Source organism: Tachypleus tridentatus, chromosome 4 (assembly GCF_004210375.1).
Source record: "Tachypleus tridentatus isolate NWPU-2018 chromosome 4, ASM421037v1, whole genome shotgun sequence".
In the NCBI taxonomy this organism is placed as follows: domain Eukaryota; kingdom Metazoa; phylum Arthropoda; class Merostomata; order Xiphosura; family Limulidae; genus Tachypleus; species Tachypleus tridentatus.
In genome coordinates, this window is record NC_134828.1 from 49,210,532 (window position 1) to 49,232,333 (window position 21,802).

General features: G+C 31.4%; 1 protein-coding gene across 5 annotated transcripts in view; it reads left to right on the forward strand.

Moving 5' to 3' along the window:
- The window catches only part of LOC143249087 (pyroglutamyl-peptidase 1), a 95,236-nt gene that overhangs the window by 16,981 nt on the left and 56,453 nt on the right, over window positions 1-21,802 (forward strand). The window contains exons 1-9 of one of the 5 annotated variants that reach the window (XM_076498328.1): window positions 469-640; window positions 742-842; window positions 3,561-3,607; window positions 3,913-4,005; window positions 4,587-4,682; window positions 4,962-5,053; window positions 5,904-6,023; window positions 8,504-8,582; window positions 9,881-9,982. In XM_076498328.1, the coding sequence (XP_076354443.1) occupies window positions 4,670-4,682; window positions 4,962-5,053; window positions 5,904-6,023; window positions 8,504-8,582; window positions 9,881-9,982 (406 nt within the window). In that variant the 5' untranslated portion in view covers window positions 469-640; window positions 742-842; window positions 3,561-3,607; window positions 3,913-4,005; window positions 4,587-4,669. Of the gene's footprint in view, window positions 1-467; window positions 641-741; window positions 843-3,560; window positions 3,608-3,912; window positions 4,031-4,586; window positions 4,683-4,961; window positions 5,054-5,903; window positions 6,024-8,503; window positions 8,583-9,880; window positions 9,983-21,802 lie in introns of those variants that run through there. The other 4 variants (XM_076498326.1, XM_076498327.1, XM_076498325.1 and 1 more) reach the window with 4 other exon arrangements.

Below are 21,802 nucleotides of genomic sequence, written 5' to 3' on the forward strand. Positions count from 1 at the left end.
ATTCCCGACATCAGCAAACAAATAACCAACATTTGGCAAAATTAGTAACAAAATATGACATTCCAATTAATACCAAATTTATTCAAAAACCCGGCACAAAACTGAGGTCTATACTATGTAAAAACTACACTGACAAACACCACACCAACATTATTTATAAAATACAATGTGATAACTGCCACGACTTCTATATTGAGAAACAAGTAGAAAATGGAAACCAGATTCAAAGAACATAAAAGTCACCTTCACACGTTTTCGAACACTGCAAGTCAAATAAACACAACATAACCATAGAAAACACTCAAATACTAAATAAAGAAACAAACATAAACAAACGTAAAATTAAAGAAGCCTTACTTATACAACAACTTAAACCCAAAATAAACCAATATAAAGGAACGCCTTTATACCTATATTAATATAATAAATAAAATTATATATTCAAACATCTAATACCGCCCTCTACATTTCGACACACAGTTACACAACCCCTTTCAAACATGTGGTCAGCTTCCGGTCAGTTACCTCTTTCTTTGTGAACCTGACGATGACCGAAGAAGGTCGAAACGTTGTTCGCTCTTCTATGTAAAGTGTTTTCTCAGCCCAAACGAGCCGTTTTTGCATATAAATTTCTCAACAAGTGGGTTTCTCGTCATCACTGATTAAACTTATAGATATAATCACTCTTAAGTATAAATGCCAGTATCCCTGTTTTACATCTGTTATGTGTGTATTTTTCAGCCACAACTGAATTCTCCAAAGTGTATCATAAAAGTTTTACCTTTAAATGGCCAAGTTACTTCAAGCTGCTCCACCACCCCCAAAACCTGCTCCAAAGCCAGGTCAGTAATAGATACAAATTTTATATAACTTGTAATATGGTGATTAGCAGTTTTAGTGTAGCTTTTAAATTGTTTCAGTAGACAGACCCTGAGTCAACAAAGCTTCATGATAAATGTTAACTTTAACAAATTGAAACCAAAATATTACAGAAGGGTGTAAAAATGTTAACTACTAAGTTTATTTTATGACTATCAGTGTCATTCCCAAAGACATTCCAATAAGGAACATAAATGATAGAATATATATATATAAAGAAAACCTTAACTTGGCTTTTGAAAATTATAAAGACAACATTAGTGATGTTAACGTCATTTCAATTGTGATTTCATAAATGTCTTATTTAAGGCAATGTACCAACCTCAAATATTTCTCTGACAGTATTGGAGGCTGTGGTTTCCATAAAAATTTAATTTTTTTGGCTGTTACTTTGTTGACTAAAATTTTATAATTTGTAAACCTAACAAAAAATATCATAGAATTCAAGATAACATTAGTTTCTAATGGACTTTTTGCCAAAATTCAGTAACTCTGGAGAGTATACACCATTAATTTTTATCTGTGCAAAAGTGTTATGAGAAAATAATATTTTGTCATTCTTTTTATTTTATGAAACTAATTCTTCCATGCTATTAAAGTAAATGTAAATTTTATGCTAAATGCTATTATGTAAATTTTAACATTGGTAATAGTTAACCAATCCCTGTTGACAACTGAATGAGTCAGGGTGAAAATACTTATCATTTGTTAGAATTCCCAAGAGCTAATTATAACGACTTTGCTTGAATGAACGTATTAATCAAATTTATTATCTGAAATGACTGTCATAGTACCCCAAGCAGTGTCTTAACTTTATTAGAAAGAAGCTAGGAAACGAGTTAGCATATGATACCAGTATATATTTAAATAAATCAATGTAATGGCACTCCACAAATAAATGTTGAGAAAAACAGTAATTAATCTTGTATATTAAGTTTTGTTTCATGCCATTGCCCAAAAGACATAGAGAATCACCAGTAGAGCAGACAGTTTACATAAAACTTTACATGATGTTGGTTGGACTCTCTGACAAATTGCTGTAGACTTGAAATACTCTCCAAACATTGTCAGAAACAACCTGAATAAAGAGATCAGGACAGGTAAATTTGAAAATAGGAAAGAAAGAGGCAGAATACTTAAACTCAATGATACTGATGTTAAGAACCTTTCTTTATGGAGCCTTTGAGGCAGAAGGAAGACTGCCACTGATCTGAAGCATAAGATAAACATTATGTACCAAATGATAGAAAAGTGACCAGAACTATAATATCGAGAAGACTAAATAAGAATGGAATATTTGGTTGTGTAACAATTTAAAAAAAACTTTTACGTCTATATCTAAATGCTGTCAACAGACTGAAATTTACTAAAAAGTACAAAAATGTACTGTTGAGTGGAAAAAGGTATCATGGACAGGAATATTTGGTTCAAAGCATAGGTTGTATGTCTGGCAGAAGGAAAGGGTGAAAGACACTTACCCTAATGCATAGTATTTACCATAAAGCATGGGGAGAGCAGTGTAATGGGTTGGGGATGTTTTTCTGCTGAGGTTGAAAGGAGATATTTGCAAAATAAATGGAATAATGGATCAGATACTGATCATGGTATACTTAGTGGTTTGTGTATTATTGGTAAAGGATTCTACTATCAAGAAGATAATGATCCCAACTACTCATCTTACCTATGCAGAAATTACTTAGCTAAGAAGGAATGTGCTGGAGTTATTTAAATGATGCAGTGGTCTCCACAATGCACTACCCAGTTAAGCAAATTTGGGATTTGACAGTTCAAAAACTTGACAAATCAAAAGTTACTTCCAAACAAACTTTATGGAAGCGTATTAGCAACATTTGGAGTAAAATCCCAAAGGACACTGCAACAATGTGTGAAAGACTGTCTGCAGTTATTAAACCAAAGGGGGACGTAGAAAATCTTAACTGTTTGCTGAACTCAAGCACTTCAATTGAGTTTCTTTTGCACTAAATATGAAGATTAATAAAACTTTGATGTTTCACCAATGTTTTACCTTCCATTGTTCTTTGAAAATAGCCTGAAATCTAATTTTTGACTATAACACTTTTGCACTGTGCTGTGCACATAACTGTAGAAAATTATTTTATCAATACTAAGTGTTTCTGAAATCATAGAAAGTTCTTAATTTTAATTAAATGATATCTAAGTTACGAAGTATATTTTCCAAGTTAAAAAAAATTAAAGCACAATCTTGTATGTGATTATAAAATAAACTAATGCATTGTCTTTCATTATACTAATCTTAGTTTGAGAAAAATATATTTTCAGTAGAGTTCTAATTGAAACTACAGTATAATAACTAAGACTGTTTCACATAGTGCACTTAAGGCTTGTGCTGTACAACCTATTCCTGGTGACCTAAACATCATGATGCAGTTCTTGAGATATATATTCTGTGGGTCACATCTATTTTATCCTCTATGATTACTTTTATGAAAATAGTTTCAGCTAAAATATTAATAAACTTATTATTTTTGTCATTCTGATTGTAGAAATACATTAGTTGAATATACAAAGGAGGTGCATCTGTAGCTTTAAGCAACCGTGTTAAATATCTATTTCTTTGTTCTGTAATACACATGTAATGGAATAATGATAGCCTGTTTAATATCTTTGACGTCTTTTATCTGCTCATTTATTCTTTGTAGGCCAAGTGAAAGTTGTACGTGCACGGTATCACTATTCTGCTTAGCAGGTAAGTCTAGATGATACTATTGCATTGAGGTGAGAATATAGTCATCTCAGTATGCTGTGTAACAAGTAACCTTACATTCATGAGAAATATAATTGTATTTTAACTGTATTGTAGTAGTAACAGGGAGGTTTTATTCTATTTGTGTTGCAGTAAAGTAAATTTGTTCATGTTGTTATGACTAGCATGAAAATACTACAGTAATTAATTAACTATAGCTGTATTATTTGTGAAATTTAAAGAAACTGAGCATGTGAGTTGTATATGAGTCTGTTGACTTTTTTCTGAAGCAAAATTTTCTGTTCTAGCCAGATGAGTTATCTTTTGAAGAAGATGATATTTTATACATCCTGGATATGATCACAAACCGTAACTGGTGGAAGGCAAGTTGTGATGGGAAGGTAGGATTGATACCCAGTAATTACAGTGAGTATTTTTTAAGTTGTAGTACTCTTTAATATTACTGGCAATTACTGAACAGTTTATAGAATTGGGAAAATTCGTACAGTTACATTTTAGCATATTAAAACAATTATAAGTGTTTTAGTGTTTTTTTGCCAAAAAACATTAATTTCAAGGATTAATTTAAGTTGTATAATTTATTTTAGATGATCATGATGCTGAAAATATTTTTATGTAATTTACATTAAGATTTGTATTTGAATTGAGCATAAGGACAATTGTAATGCCTGTTTGGATCTTTAACAAAAATGTAAATAATTAATCCAAACTGGTATTTTTTATCTTACCCAGTAAAGTATTGTATTGTTATTGTCATTAGTTTTTTTCTATCATCCTAAAAGTAACTCACAATAGGTGTATTATTTTATGAACATATGTTTCTAATATATTTGTAGAATAAAGGGCATAATGGACATCTTCATATGGTTGATGTTATTTTAATGATTTCCATTTATTATTGTTATTGCAAAGTTGCAGTAGGAAGAATATATAATTTTAACATGTTTAATTTTTTGTACAGAATTTGCTTTGTTCAATGTCAAGTCATTATGGGAGGGAGATGCTGGGTTACAATCTTTAAGGTCTAGAGATGATTTTACATAAATGGAACTGTGTGGTATGTAAGACCAGAGCTGGCAAAACATTGCCCCTTTATGGTTTTATGTTTCATATAACATTACAATAAGACTAATAATAATCTCATTTAAGTGATATTTTCAACTGGTCCAATACAAATTTTCACTGCAAATAGAACTTAAGTTTCTAAGTAAAAATCATAAAAGAAGCAGTTATATTCACATCAGTTTCAATAATGTAAATCTTGTATATATTTTTTTAATGCCAACAGTGTTTTAGTGTCTTAATTAAATGCCTTTATACTTTATATTTTATATAGTTGAAGATAATACAGAAGAAATTTTTCATCCTTTGCATGAAGCTGCCAAACGTGGAAATTTTAGCTTTCTCCTAGATTGTCTTGCTAATAAAGTATGTATGTTACCTGTGCAAAGGTTAGTGTTTGCTCTGTGTCACCTTACCTTTTTTTTTTATTGATAACACTAAAGTGATATCATTCTAAGAAAAAAAATTGCTTTATAGAATGGATTCACTGTTTCTTTGTAATTTAAGAAATTATAGTACAACATACATCATACTTATAGATTTTTTTTGTCATCAGTGATAACATTTACTTAAATAGAAATTGGCATGGTATGACTTAATGAGTAATATGGCAGACTGTGAACCTGAATGTTCATAGTTTACATTTTACTGCTACAAAAATGTACTTTCCACTTCAGGGCTGTTAGTCAATTAGAAGAGTGATTGTCAAATCCCACTGTTCTATTAGAGTAGCCCAAGACTTAGCAGTTGATGCTGTTGACTAGTTGTCTTCCATCTGGTCTTTCAGTTGAAAATTAAGTGTCAATTTGTTTGAACCTCTCAAACAAACAAGAACTTATATGGTTACTTTTACAGATGTTAAGTGAAATATTTTAACCACACAATATTTTATTGATGGAGAGTATTAAAATGCTATAGCTTAGTTTATTTTGAAATTTTTGTTCATATTACTTTTTTTATGTTAAAAAATTTGAAAAAAACTTGTAGAAACTGAATAGTAAAAAAATCCAAAATGAAATAGAAGTATTAAATTTCAACAGTAGCCCTTTCAAAAAGTTGTCTGGATGCTAGTTATCGATTTCACTTTTACAGTGAATTAAATATTAATTTTAGAAACACAAAATACTAAAGCTCTTTTCAGGAGTGTTAGTAGATCGTAATGAACTGCAGTGATTTTTGGCTCAATTTTTATATGATTGTTTTTCATTCCTATTAGATTTCAGTAAGTGGGTTAGATAAAGCTGGTTGTACCCCCTTACACTGGGCTGCACACGGTGGGCATAAGGACTGTGTGCAAGAGATTCTTAGAGTACCATCTGTACAAATCAATGTTCAGGTGTGAAAAAAAATTATCATTTACTAGAGTAAATCATATTTTCAAGAATTGATTAATATTTCATAATGCCCCAAAAATAGCATTCATTCTGTAAACTATCTTTAAGGTAAAAGTATTTAATTTCTACTAACGAGTTTGTGTTCTTACACTTAACATTTAGTTACAGATGTCAAGTAGTATTTCAGTTCAAGCTTTAGGTACAAGATTTAAAATAATATTTGCTCAGAACAAAAAATTAATGAACAGAGTTATTTTAGATATGGAAATGAAATAAACATGAAAAAAATTACTTAGTTGTTCATACTGACTTTTTTTCTTTGCAATTCCTTGTACGTACTGTATTTTCATGAATAGAATGCACATCCAATTTTGAAAGGCTAAAAATAATTTGTTTTTTGTACACAATTATACAAAATGTATTAAAGAGTTTCTAAATACATTAAACACCTATCAATGTATTAAATTTTTTTAGGTGTTAATTTTACAAAATTTATTGAATAGTTTATATATGATAAACATAAATTTTCATCATCACTAAAACTTTTTACTACCATTGCATTCATCAGATTTGCTTCCTTGAATCTTTGCTTCACCCTTTCTGATTCTCACAGCATGTCATCATCCACCCCGTACATTGCATTGGATATGCAACATTTTATGAAATCTGTAATGATTTTCAGTGATAGCTTCTTGTGAAATACCAAACAAAATTGAACACACACAAATATAATGAGCAGTCATTTTTCAAGAGTTATTTGGAAAAAAAAAAGTGTACATTATATTTGGGCAAACACAATATTCAAGTTCTAATTACAAAATGAATCAGGAAAATAAATTGTTTAATTTTTGAATATTTCATTATGATGGATCTTAAGATGTATTAATGTTACATCTATGTTATGTACTTAGTGATCAAAGGCATGTGGTCCATGAAGGTAAGAGAAGCAGTGCTTTCCCATTATATGTTTTTAAAGAAAATTAATTTTTATGTAACAGCTAAATATGATGCTATAAACTTGCAATTGATTCATACAAAAGCACTCCACTATACCATACATAATCAGTAAACACCTTGTATAGGTGAAAGCACTGTTGGGAAGAATCTGGACTATAACTTGCAAAATGCTTCCTTTTTTGAATTGATTTTAGTTTTTTTTTTCATAGTAGAAAATGCTTTACTTCTAACTAAAACATTTTTGTTACATAATATATTCTTTAAACTATAAAATGCTTCTTACATGAATAATTTTCTAAATAAAAAAAATTCAAATTCATTCATGTATTAAAAAAAATCATGAATGTTATATTGGTCTCTTCTATGACATAAAGAAAGCAATTACTAGTTCATCTTACTTCAAAATACACACAAAATTGGAACTTATTGACAGTTATATTCGCTGATAAATTATTTAAATCACTAAAAAATTTAAGTGAAATAATTTATAAATAAGCTAGAATTTCATAATTACTATTTTATAAATTAAAGTGTACAACAAGTAAAAAAAATATAATAAAAATTAATAATTTATAGTTAATTTTTTTGTGATATTTGGAAACTTTTGTTTTTTCATGACCTGCATCTCATACTCATGGCTGTTTCTGACCTCTCTAATGTCACATGATGTGAAGGTGTTTTGGGCATTGTATTAAATGATACTGTTGTTTTTTATATGCATAAATTTTTTGTGAACTGTCATCCTTCAGATTTGAATGTGGATTTCAAAGATAATTGGAAAAATTCTAACTTTATTATTGAAAGCTTATGAGTGAACAAGTTTGGTACAAAGAATTTTAGTGATAAAGAAAGCATCATCCAAAATGGTAGACCGATTACATCTCTAAGCCTAAGTGGAAGAACAAATTCAAAGTAAACCAGTATGACAGGACATTTTGGTTAACTGCTTTTCTTAACTCGCAGAAGCTGTTTTGTTGGCTGTGTTTATTATTTAACAGTTAATTTGGGACATGGAACTCGAGCAGATTTAAATATAATGCATAAGGCAATTAAAAGACATAAAAATTCCTCCAGTCATATATTTTTCAACTTTAGGCATAGCAAGATTTGAAAAATCATGTATTGGATTCTAACTAAATTGCCAACATAAAAGTTTTAAAGCATTTTTTACTTTAATGAAAGCAATGTCCAAAAGATTTTTCAAAATTATAGAAAAATATTGATGGTCTGTCCCCCAATTGTGCTATGAAGTGAAAGTGTTGAATAACATTTGAGATTATCATACAAGCTGTTCATAAATAAATTATAAGATATTAAAATCAGATTTAATCTAAACTTGATGTAGTGTTCCTTCTTTACTTGTGATGTTAAAAACAAGAAGCTTTATGCTTAACATTAAATATTTTGAGAAGCAAAATAACCACTTATAAATACAAATAACAGTGTTACATAATTAATTAAACTGGATATTTATACAAGACAAAAGTATTCTTAGCTGATATTTCTTTACATTTTTTTTTCTTAGAACAAATTAGGAGACACCCCACTTCATTCAGCATCTTGGAGAGGTAGTGATAATATTGTTAAACTTCTCCTAGATATTGGTGAGTTTTTTACTAGTATTAAATTATGATTTCACTCTAGTTCATGGTGATGTTAATCTAACTTGCATTAGAGTACTGAGAATCCAAATTATAATTCTGTTGATTGTAGTATGAGTAATGTTGAAATGTTTCATTTGTGAGTTCTTCATTTATTAAAGTATGCATAATTTACTGTTGATTGTAGGTTTGAATACATTTATGTTTTAATTGGGATCATGAATTTTGGTATTTTTAAGTCCTTGTTCTTAGATCCACATATATATTTATTGATAAATGTTGTTGAAAAAATGCCTAATTGTTCTTCTGTATATCATTATGAACTTCATCTTGACATTAATAATTCATATTTAAGTTTTTTTTTACAGACTGTGTCGTTTTGCATTTGAGAACAAACATTGTTCCTGATGTTCAGTTTTGGTACTGTCTTAGTTAAGAATTACTGTATTACAAATAATGCTAATGCATTTTTTGGAAATAATTTATAAAATTATTTGAACTTGTATTCGAGATTCATGATGTGTTGGACTGGTTTTTGAACATTTTGACATTGTATAGGACATGCTGATTATCACACACATGATGAGGATGAAAGAGTGTGTGGTGCAAGTTTGTTTTCACACACAAAATGAGGATATGAGAGTGTATACAGCAAATGCTCAAGATTGTTGCACATAAGGTGGCAGAACACAGTGTTGTCAATCTAGCATAGATCTTGCAGCTTTGGGGTTTTTCTAACAATAAAAGTTTGTCAAAGTGATTACTGATTTTCTCTGCCATTTCCAGTTATGCTTATGAGAAGAAATAATCAATTTGTATAGTCACAGTTACTTACCAGCATCTCAAGGGTACTAATAAAAACATTTTCAATGTTTAGTTGTTTGGTGAATAGAGAAATTTTATAAATTATCATTTTAAAAATCTCCTGCTTGTATACAAAAAATTTTAATCCTGTGTGTATGTATCTGAATATGTGTGTGTGTGTCTGTATGTATTATATATATATAGAGAGAGGGTATTCAATTAAATAATAAAAATACTGTACATAATTTTATACATATATATACACACACATACATACAGGATTAAAATTTCTTTATATAATGAGGAGATTTCTGTAATTTATCATTTTAGAAATCTTTTCATTGTACACAAAAAAAATTATCTTGTATGTATGTATCTAAATGTGTGTGTATATATTACATAGAGTATTTTAATTATTTATGAATACTATACAGATTTTATTTTGTAGGATGTCTAAATAGCAACATCTTCTGACTTGATGAATATAACTATTACAGATGCCACACCGTATCTGGTAAATAAGGAAGGAAAAACCCCATTTGATTTGTCCAAGAATGTTGAATGTGCTGCCCTTTTGAAGCTATATAACTTAAAGACTGGTAAGATTATTAATCATGTTTGTTACTTTCAACAAATGAAATATATATATGTAAACTTACTAATGTTTTTGAAAAGGTAACTTTCATTACCACACTTTCTTGTCATGTTTTCAAACACAAGTTAACAGATTTCTTGTCATTTAAGGATATTATTGGTTGATTTATTTGTTAAATACCCAATCAATTCTCTGTAGTAAAAGAACTTAATTAATGCAAATAATTAATGTTGTTTCAAATCAATTTATATTATCTTAATGTCATTAGAAATTCTTCTAAGGTGCAGATTGTATGAGTATATCTATACTAGTTCTTTACTGTTTGCATTAACGGTGAAGAGGTACCACATGTTACAAACTATAAAATCTCCAGCAGAACATACACTTTGTAAGTGAATGTCAACAAAATGAGTAGAGTTGAATGATAAGTGGTATTTTCTCATCAGTTACATTCATTTAACTGATTAGTGCAGTGTTCCTCAAACATCAAACAATGGTACATATAAGTAAAAATAAAACAGCTGGTGGTCAGCAATTCAGCAACAAGAAGAATAGGAGGAAAGAGGCAGATGCTGCCAGCCAGTTCACTTTACGGGAAAAGTTTAAATACTATTGGAGAGTCAAAACTTAGAAATTTATTACAGAGGCAGATTGCCTTAGTAGCTTTGTCATAACAAATATAGTATGAGATAGTTTATTGGCAATATATTGATTACTTGAATAGTTGGAATAATAAAAAATAGTAATAATTGAAAACTGTAATTTTGATCACTTGATTATTATCATCAATAGATTTAATCGTGATGTTGATGAATTTATTGTTAGAATAACCAAAAACAGGAATAATTTGAAATACTGATTTTAATTAGGTGTTTACTTTTATGATAATCACTATAATAGGAATTTTGGTTAATTGATTTAATTCAGTTTTTCATTAATTAAAGGATACTAACCAATATAATCACTGCTCTTAGGTAATATAATTTATCAATTAACTTTCTCACCATGTACTTAGTCCCAGGGACCAAACTCATAACCATTTTGTGCTTGTTATAGTTTTCATGCTATAACTTATAAATTAGTAACTGTAACTTCATGAAACTTCTTGTTATCAGTAAGTATTACAAGGCTTTCATATACAAACTATTGGATTTTTTTCATCAGTTTCAAGATTTTTTAAATAACATATTTCTTGGAACTTTTTTTTATTGAATGTTGACCATCCAATATACAAAGTGATTTTGATTTTAAGATTAGAAATACTCTTATGGAAAAAAAAAGTATCAAATTTGACATGCAAAGTCAATTATTTTTATTATTGCATATCTGTATAGGTTTGCTAAACTTGACTGACCTCATAATCACCATACAAAATTAGAAAATAAATATAAAATGGTTTTTTTCATTCTAGATTGATTGTGGATTATGACGTGAAAACAAATTTGTAGCTTAAACCTTGACATAATACATCTATATGTATTTAATATTCTTATAATATTGACCTTTCATCCGTGCTTGGATAACAGTAAAGATACTGCAATCAGGTGGCACATATGTACTCATGTTATTCTATCCAAGAATATAAAATTGACCTTTACAAAGTGATTGTCTTGGCTGCATTTTAATGGACTAATGTTTTGTGAAATACAGTCACATTTCATTTATAATACATTGTATATGTATATACATTATTACTATTTACAAATAAGTTTAAAACTTATTTTTCTTAAAATATAGAATAGTAAATGAAGAAGTATAGCAAACAGTTCTCTTCAAGATACAAACTCTGTACTTGTTTGCTTTTTGCAATTTACTAAACCTTATCAAATTTCATAAACAATGCACCTATAATTTCTTTATGGACTCTCTTGAAATAGAGGTATACATTATCAAGAAACTTTCAATCCTCTTATTTATCATATAACCTTCATACTTTCTCTGACTATTAGAATAGTGTCTCTTCCACATAACTTCACAGCATGTGATTTGAAGAAATATTAATAAAACTTTTTAAAATACATACAGAAGAGGTTTAAATACCATTGAACAGAGCAAATTATAAACTATTTATATCAATGTAAAGAGAGAATGAAATGGATTTTAAAAGTAACTTGTGTTTTTGAGAAAAGGAAATTGAAAGAGAACAATGAAATTTAATGTGATGTTTAGAAGGCTTTGAAACAAACCACAGACCTGGGGAATTGTTATAGTTTCTATAATTATCTTTATTTCTGAAAATGTTTCCATTTAAAATTAAATTAAATGTTGGTAACATTATATAAGCCTAGTTAAGTTTAGAGAGCATGGAAGGTGACTTTAAAGTATTCTGATGACTCATATATGATTGAAATTATTATTTATTGTGTATTATGCTATCTTTGTCATATTTAAACAACGTAGAGATGTAACAACATATTTATTGAAAAGAAACTATTTTTTACATTTAAATCGATCTCAACTAAGAATTTTAATAAACATATTATTGCCTAGCCTGACCTGACACCATTGTGACATATCAGGTTACAGGTCATTGATAAATCTTTGCCTTGTTTATGAATTTGTGACCAAAGAGGTGACTACTTTAATCAGCAAAATGTCAAAAATAAATATTTTAATGAATTTCAATCAACTTCAAATTTTTTATATATAAAATTGAACTTTTTTCAGTAATAAGAACCAAAATTTAAGTCTTCTTTTTTTTTTTACATACTGTAAAATGAACAATGAACAAAAATTATAGAAAAGTAAATGAAATTACTTTTGAATCAGTCAACCAATAGTAAGTATCCAAAACATACTTACTATCTGCTGACAATACATACTCTGCTCTTTCATCCCCACTTAAATGCCTCTGGCGATATCTAATTTCCAAAATTCTCTACTCTTGTTAATGTGCCCTCTATCTTGGTACTGTATATAAGCACCTCATTTAGATAATGTAATCATTTTGTTTCTCCACAAAACATTGGTAACACATGTCTGATGGAATGTTTGTGTTGTATCATTGTGGATTAAGATTTTCATGCTGCCTTGTAGATTTCTTTACAATTATAAAAATAAACAAAACAAAAAAAGATGTGTGTATGTATGTGTATATATAAACTAAATTAGGCTTGATATTTGTGGGTCTGAATTCCCGTATTACTGTTGTCAGCAAGGTGACTAATCTGACCTTGTGCTCCTCCTTTGTTATCTAGCATCTCTAGATGGCAAGGGGGTACTTTCAGTTGGAGTTATCCATGTTTTTATCCTGGAGTGTTTTTTTCTGGGTTTCTGGAGTTGCCATTTCGTTGATCTTGGGAAGAATTTGGATTCTGTTTTTTATCTCTTGCCTTTACTACATTGCATTTTTACGAGTCCAGTTTGTCACAGTATTGTCTCTTTATTTTCCAGGACCCCTTACATTTTGTTTTCACCAAGACAGGTGTGCTGCTTCTCTCAACCCAGTTTCACATTATCAACTAATTTTATTATTTTTGGTACTCATTGCAAAAGGCTCTGTAAAAATGAGGTGTTTCATAAGACCATATAGGCACTTTCCAGATGGTGTTACTATATTATCATGAACTAGCATTAGTAAAGCTAAAGATTTTTTTTTCTGCCAGTCATTGGATTAAATAAATTGGGATCAGTTTGTTTTTAATAATTTAGGGAACTTTCCCTTCTGTGGACTCAGCAGATAGTCTGTTGTGGCTTTGCTATTAGAAAAAACACACTAAGGGGATTTTGTTCACTTATCACTTATTGCACTGTTTCCAGAGTGCTGTTCCTCACGACTGTCAAATTTGCACACCCCCCTTCCCAAAGTATCCATGTCATGCTGTTTTATTTTCAAAATTTAATAAAACAACTTTATTGCTCTTGTATGTCAATAAAATTGACTTCACAAACTAAGTTTATGATCCAAATTTTAATATTATTTATATTTTAGTTTCTTAATTTAAAAGAAAATATTTAAACCAAAATGCTAAATATTCATTTTTTGTCTGTCATATATTTTCTTGTTTTCTTGCTCAATGTATATGTCTGTAGTGGTTAACAAATAAAAAGTAAACCTCAAATTTAAGACATTTACAAACTTGAATATAAAATAAGAACTTTGCTCCTTTTTGATTTACTGAGATATTGTTATATTTTGCAAACCTACAGTAGTAGCCCAGCCCACTCCATTCTTTTGAAATCTCTTGTCTACTTATAAGTACATGTTTATAATTAATAGAATGAGCACATCCCAAACTGCATAATCCTGACAATTGTTTATAATTGGCTTGAAGGTAAACTTGTAATGTCACTGAAAATGAAGTTAAATCACAGTTGTTAGGTAGAAAGTCAGATAAATTAGTGGTTTTAGTAATTTGATAACTTTTAGATTTTCTAAAATGCATCTTAATAAAAATTATCTTGCACATGAGTGCAAATCAGTTTTTTAATGTTTTAAGTACTAGAAGTCATTGTTTTTTTTATAAATTTTTATTTATTGTTTTATGTTTTAAAAAACAAATTAAAGGGTGTTTATGAGTATCTAGTACAGAGCCACAACATAAAGATTTCTTGCACTTTTATTACTTTAAATAATTCTTGTTGCAACCACTGTACTGTAAACTAACTGATAAATCCTCTACCTCTGGGTTCTCAGAGCTAGGATTACAATAACATGTAAAAACATTCTGGTAAATGCATTGTATCAGCTTATTTGCTGTCGACAGTGTCATGTTATGGTGTTATGTAAATAGCAATTCATTGCTTATTTTTGGCTAGTTTCTACTTCAGTTGCTAACAATAAAATAAATACAGGAAATAGGTATGAAAAGGTTAGAAGTATGAACTCTAAAAAAGCATTACTTTGGAGCTTCATTGTGAAAAGTACCAGTCACTTTATTTTGCACTTTTTTAACTTTTTAAAGTTTTATGACGATTATGAGGTCAGGCAAATTCACCAACCCTATGTTAGAGGTAAGGTAGAGAAAATAGTAGATAAAATACAAATTTGAAAAATTTGATATTTATAAGAATTTAGACATTGCATAACTGAAATTTGAAAATGTTTTGATGGAGAACAGTATTTTTAATCTTAACATGAAATAACTTTACATTCAGAGTAGTCAACACTTTGATGCCCTATATCTAGGAACAAATATGTAATCAGAAATTATGATTATTTGTGTTTACAAAATACTTGTAATGTTTATTGAAAGTTTGAAAAATTTCATGAAGATACATAATCAATGTTAAAAGTTACAGTGTGGAACCCATGACAACCACTTTGGGGTCACTAGATTGGTGTGATCCAGCAAGAGCTCTGTGTTGGTAAAGTATATCATGCAGTTTGGTTTATTATTTCTACTTTGTGAAGAAAAAAAGATCAAGGAATGTCAGAGATACCCTTCTTGTCTGTAAAGGGTTAAATTTGTAACACTTTCACACCGTTTATTTATTTATTTCATTTGAGATTTTGATTTTAAGGAACAGTACACTGTGTAAAGATAGGTTTATTATGTGCTCTATTCATACATTCATTACTCTGTTCAAGTTTTATACGAAACGTTACTTTTGTTCAATTAATTACATGGTATAAAAAGTGTGTGAGATTTACATTATCTAAATATTAGTTCTAGAGAAAATTTGAATAATTTTCTTAAGAAAGACATGTAGATACAAAACTTTTTTTCTTATAAGTATATTTACATGTTTTTAAAAAAATAAGGTTATCCACTTCAGTAAACAAATGTTTTATAAGGAAGTCAAAGAAGAAAAAATTATAAGGCAGGCCATAAAATTGTAGTATAGAGAAAGGCTTATAATTTAATGTACGTGTTTGTGTGGTCTATAGTCTCTAGAGCACTGCTAATGTAGGTTTTGGATTTTGTACCACCATAATGTGAGGGTATTTACCTTCAAACTTCTTGGAAGTTATCAGTTTAAACATTCAAGTTTATAGATAAATATCTAAACATAAACATGACAGTGAAGGAGTTTAAAATATGTATATAACTTGGACTGGAATTAAAAACAAATGAAGGCAATTGTTACTAGTTCTTATAAAAATTATAATTGATTTACTTAATATTTGGAAATGCAAAATAAATTTTATTCTGTTGTTTTCAAGGTCATTGATCAAGAATATGGTGATTCTGGTGAATCTGACTAAAGTGTTTGTATTTGAAGCATATCGTTCCATAACTTTGAACATCTCTGAGCACTTTCCATCGGAAACATGTTGAGCTCCCACTGTGAAAAGTCATAAAACATGAAAATGGAACACTGAATGGCTAAACTGTTTCATTCCAAAAACACCCAGCTTTTAGATACCCCATTTGTGGCATGTATAAAAACAAATTAGCATGTTAAAGGTTAGCAAGAGAACTGCATAATAATTTCCTGTACCTACAACAGGAAAATATTTTAGCTGAACATCCACGTTGCATTTCTGTAAGAAATAAAATTGATTAAAGTATGCATGTTCTATATGAAATTACGTAGTTGTTCGGAAAATAGTCTGCAATCAAATTCATTCTAAAACTTTGGCTTAAAAGCCCAACTCAAGCATTGTAGTGTAGGTTTTATATTTACGTGTTATAAAAATATACTTGCACACATTTATATAAACTTAGCAGTGTATTGTGTTCAGCCATCAGTTTATTTTGTACCTACAACAGTTAGTAGGACTTGTAAAGATTGCAAATATAATATTAAGTAAGAGAAAGTGAACATTGAGTAATGTTACAAGAATTCATCATTAATAAAAATGTTCCTCTGATACATAGAGCCAGTATAGGTACTTCAAATTGCAAAATCCTTAAACTTTAGTAATTTTGATATAAACACCAATATATAAAATATTTATTGTTAAATATTTTTTTTTTCATTTTGCCATCCATTTTGCTGTAATTATATCCCTTATTTCTATCTGTTTTCAGCCTCCCAGGCACATTAATTTATGTGGTTCTTTGGTATGGTGAGATATTTGATCTTTTTTTAACATAGTCTAAAACCTTGTTTCAGCCAAAAACAGAATAAATTAATTATTTCATTCATCCATTTGGATCATATATTTCCTGAATTCTTTGACAGGATTTTCAGGGTTAATCATGTTTAACTCTCTGGTCAAAAGGGAAACTCAAGAAATTTCAACAGATGTGTACAATGCCTTCATAGAAAAACACATACAGGGACAGAAAAGCATTGCTGTAGTACAAATACACTCAATAACTATACTCTGATTATGACTTGTGATCTTGTTGCTTTGCATTGTTTTATAAATTTAATGTAAAATATGTGTATTACTTAATTTTTAAAAAATTATATAATTGAACATAATTGTTTTGTATATATAGAGGTACCTTGTAGAAAAGCACAGTATATTTCAGTAAATGCTGACCCTAACTATATATAACAATAAAAATAATCCTAGGTACTGCACATAAGCCCACATTACAAATTTCATAAATGTGCAATGTTTAAGTGTGAGTTGAAAATATTTCCATGGAAACAGGTTAAATTACTTCAGTCTGATCAGTTAATGGTAATGGCTATATGGTAGGAATGTAGTATATCACATGTAAGATATCTCAAGAAATACTTCAGGAAGTAATATTTCATTCTATAAAGACTTTGTTTGTTTTCATTGTCTCAAGTAATCAATGGAAAAAGAAAAATAATCATAAAGCAAATAGGAAAATTCGTGAAATATTCTGTAAATAAAAATTTCATCACAGTAAAATACATCATGTGGCTAAAATTAGCTTACATAAATAATCAGAGCTTTATGAAAATAACATTCATCTTGCTGCTTTATGAGTTCTTAACTGATACCTGGTTTAACACATGTCAGTAATAAGCTGATGACATTAAAGTTCAACACGTTTAGTTAATATTTACAGAAACTAGTTCAACATGTGCTTAAGTTGGATGTGCCTAGAATGGTTACTGAAATGAGGTTGGATTATTATTTTTTAAACATACTCATCTTTCTTAAGAGATCTGCAAAATAAGTACTTTTACAGAAGGAAACAATAACTATTTTATGATGAACCACACACCCTTTTTTTATTATTAAGTTTTAAATTGGATCATATTCTTTTTTCTGCAGACACAAACCAATTTATTTAGAAAAAAAAACTTTTATAGTTTAAATTATCTTCAAATCTTTGATACTGCCAGGGATGGACTGGGGAGCAAAAAACATCTGAAAATTATTTTTAGATGGACTCTAACGAGGTCAGGAAGATTGGGTTCATGAAAAACTAATTGATGTGCTACATTTAATGCAACATAGTCTATAACATGTACTTTCACACAATTCATAAACTAAACAAAAGTACATTGTGCAAAACAGTCCACTTACAAGAAAACATTTAGTACTTTCATCACCTGTATTGGTAAACTGTAGAACTCTATTACCATATAATTACAGAACTTAAGCTGAAAAAGAGCACAAGGTGCAGTACTTATCTGTATTATAAGCTGTTAACAGGAAATTCAGAACTTAAGGCTGATTTAAATAATGTAACAAAAAAATACTTTTTCCAACTAGACTGCTATCTCAACAGACATTTTCCCACTCTGGGCCCCTCGGTGTGCATTCCTGTACGTGGTGAGGGGACCTCCCAGGGAAGGTTTTGTTCTGTCTGGTTACCTTTTCTGGGATCTAAACATCCACCCACGTCTTTGCCGTGCGTGGCGACCCGTGAAGGGAAGGAGATGATCCTGGTGGTTGAGGGGTCCAAGACGGGCGGCCTTTGGGTGGCCCCCCTTGGGTCAGTCGGCTGGTCCACTTGGGCTAGAGTCAACCAAGTACCAGTGTTGGAAGTTCTCAACGGGTGTTGTGGACATTGTGTTTGGGTATAGTGCTCACGAAACCCTGGCGTTGCTGCATTGTCCTTGCATGACATTGTAGTGCGTCCCCTCGTAGGGCTCCATGGTGGGTGGGGTCAGTGGGTACCAAAATTTTTCTTTTTTCCTATGGATCCTCCTTCAAAAACTTGAAATAAAATAGTGAAAAAAACAGTCAATAGGTAAGCGACCACGTCTTGAAGGCTCTGGACAGCGATCTTCAACATCTGTAATGCACTTACTTCATTTTCTTATATTACATTCTCTTACAGAAAAACCTTTAGGGCAATTATCCCCCTTTTTTATTCAGAAGGGACTAGAGGGTCTTGCTGGCTCTCCAAAGTCAGTAAAGAAGCTTCAATCTGGAGACATATTAGTTGAAACATCCACAACCCACCACAGTGAACTCCTCTTGAATTCAACGGCAATTGGGGATATACCTATTGAGGTTACCCCTCATGCTACCTTGAATTCATCATGAGGAGTTATTTTTGAGAGGGATTTGAAGAACATCCCCGAGTCAGAGATTCTTGCTGGTCTCTCCATTCAAGGAGTTTCTGCAGTGAGGCGCATCTCCACTTGCAAAGATGAAGTTACGCTGCCAAAAAATACCCTTTTTTGACATTTACATCATCACGTGCACCTGCCACCATCAAGGCAGGTTATCTAACTTGCAGGGTACGGCCATACATTCCAAACCCTCTCTGATGTTTCCAGTGTCAGAGGTTTGGTCACTCAAAGACATCATGTCGTGGTTTCTTGACGTGCTCGTTGCGCTGGCAAGGACCACAATCCCTATGCATGTGACATGGACCCACATTGCGTTAACTGCAATGGTTCTCACCCTTCCTACTTTCGTTCTTGCCAAAAATGGTTGGAGGAAAAAGAGGTGCAGCGTTTGAAAACGACTCATGACATTAGTTATCCTGACGCTTGGAAATTGCTGCCCACCCCTCTATCTCGGACATATGCTACTGCACTTCATTCCACAACTACAGTGGGAGTGCAGACAGATCTCTCTGTGCCTCCAAGAGAATCGTTTTCAAAACAAAGCCTTTTTACCTCCATGGTTAAAAACGTTGATGAATCGACTTCCACACCCATCTCTGTTCTTCCCATACATTCCAACAAACCTCAAGATCCACTTCCTTCTGTTTCAAATACAGGCATTTCTTCTGATACATCTTTTTCTCCCACCCCAAGAGGCAAAACAATCATTCGTTTGCATCCTCATTCACTGGAATCCTCTTCCAATAACAAAGACCTGCCCAATCAACCCAGGGCAGGATCTATGGAGGTTGATCAACCTCCTCCGACTAAGGACAGTAAGGAAAAAAGATGTGGTCGTACACAGAAGGGTTCTCCAGCCACTTTGCCTACCCATCATTAAAAAGGGCCACCTTGATACAATGGAATTGTTGAGGTTTACATTCCAAACTGGATGATATCAAAACACTGATTGCTTCCTACCATCCCATGTGTCTTTCCTTACAAGAAACATTTCTAAAACCTGCTGATACAGTCACCATTCGGCAGTTTTCTCTGTACAGAAATGATAGGCTGTGTGATGAACGAGTACATGGATGGGTGGCACTATTGGTTGATCAGCATGTGCCCACCCTGTCTTTGTCACTCAACACACCCTTGGAGGCCGTTGCTATCCGTGTTTCCTTGGATCATACCATCACTGTTTGTCCTCTCTACCTGCTCCCTAGAGATCTTGATGCTCTCGTTGAACAGTTGCCATCTCCGTTTCTAATCCTGGGGGACTTTAATGGACATAATCCCCTCTTTGGAAGTGCTGTTATTGATAGGAGGGGTCATTCTATAGAGTGTATGCTCTCTGATCACAATTTTTCTCTTTTCAATACTGGTTCTTCCACTTATTTTCATGCACCTAGTCAGTCCTTTACTGCTATTGATCTCTCAGTTTGCTCCCCTTCATTATTCTCCCATTTTTCATGGAGGGTTGACAATTATCACTAGGCAGTGATCATTTTCCTATATTTTTGAGAGAGACTGGCCGTGGTCGATGCCACCCTACCCGCATGCCCCGGTGGAAGCTGGATCAGGCAGACTGGTCCACTTTAACTGCTCTCGCAAAACTTGATGTTGCCATCGTGAATCAGCCATCAATAGACGACTGTGTGGCAGCAGTAACTGGCTGTATTATACAAGCAGCTGGTCAGTGTATTCCTAAAACCTCGACACATTTTCCACGATATCCTCATCCGTGGTGGAATCCTGCTTGCCACTTGGCACGGAGGGCTCAAAAATGGGCCTGGTATACTTTTTGTAGGTATCCCACACTACAAACCTCGTAGCTTTCCAACTGGCCCGTGCACATGCTAGGTGGGTAAGACGTCAAAGCCAGAAGGAATCTTGGATTAAGTTCACAACTAGCATATCTTCTACTACCAGTTCCAAGGTCATATGGGACAGGATTCAAAAGGTCAGTGGGCACTACAATTCTGTCCCCCTCTCGATCTTACTCTCTGATGGACAAGAGGTAACTGATGTCTGGAGCATTGCTGATATTGTAGGTGAAAGCTTTTGCCAGGTATCTAGCACTTCTGCTTGTTCCTCCACGTTCTTGGCCATCAAGACTCTGGCAGAGCGTCACCTCTTTCCTTTTGAACTGACTGTCTCTTTGACTTTAATTATCCCTTTACACTGGTGGAACTGAAAATGGCCCTTCATCGGTCTGGCAGTACATCTGTTGGACCTGATGATGTACACTATGACATGCTGCACCATCTATCTCCTGCATCTCTTGATGTCCTTCTAATTGTCTTAAGAGAATTTTTTAAAGCTATTGTCTCTGAAACTATTTTAAACAAAAGCCTTTACCTATGTCTTTATGCACCAATAGTGTACTGTTGACTTCCTTGTAAACATTACAATGAGAAATAATTTTGATGGTAATACTTTTAAATCATGATCGTTATATTTTAAATTTAACAAAACATAAATGTGTATGTACTCAAAGTAC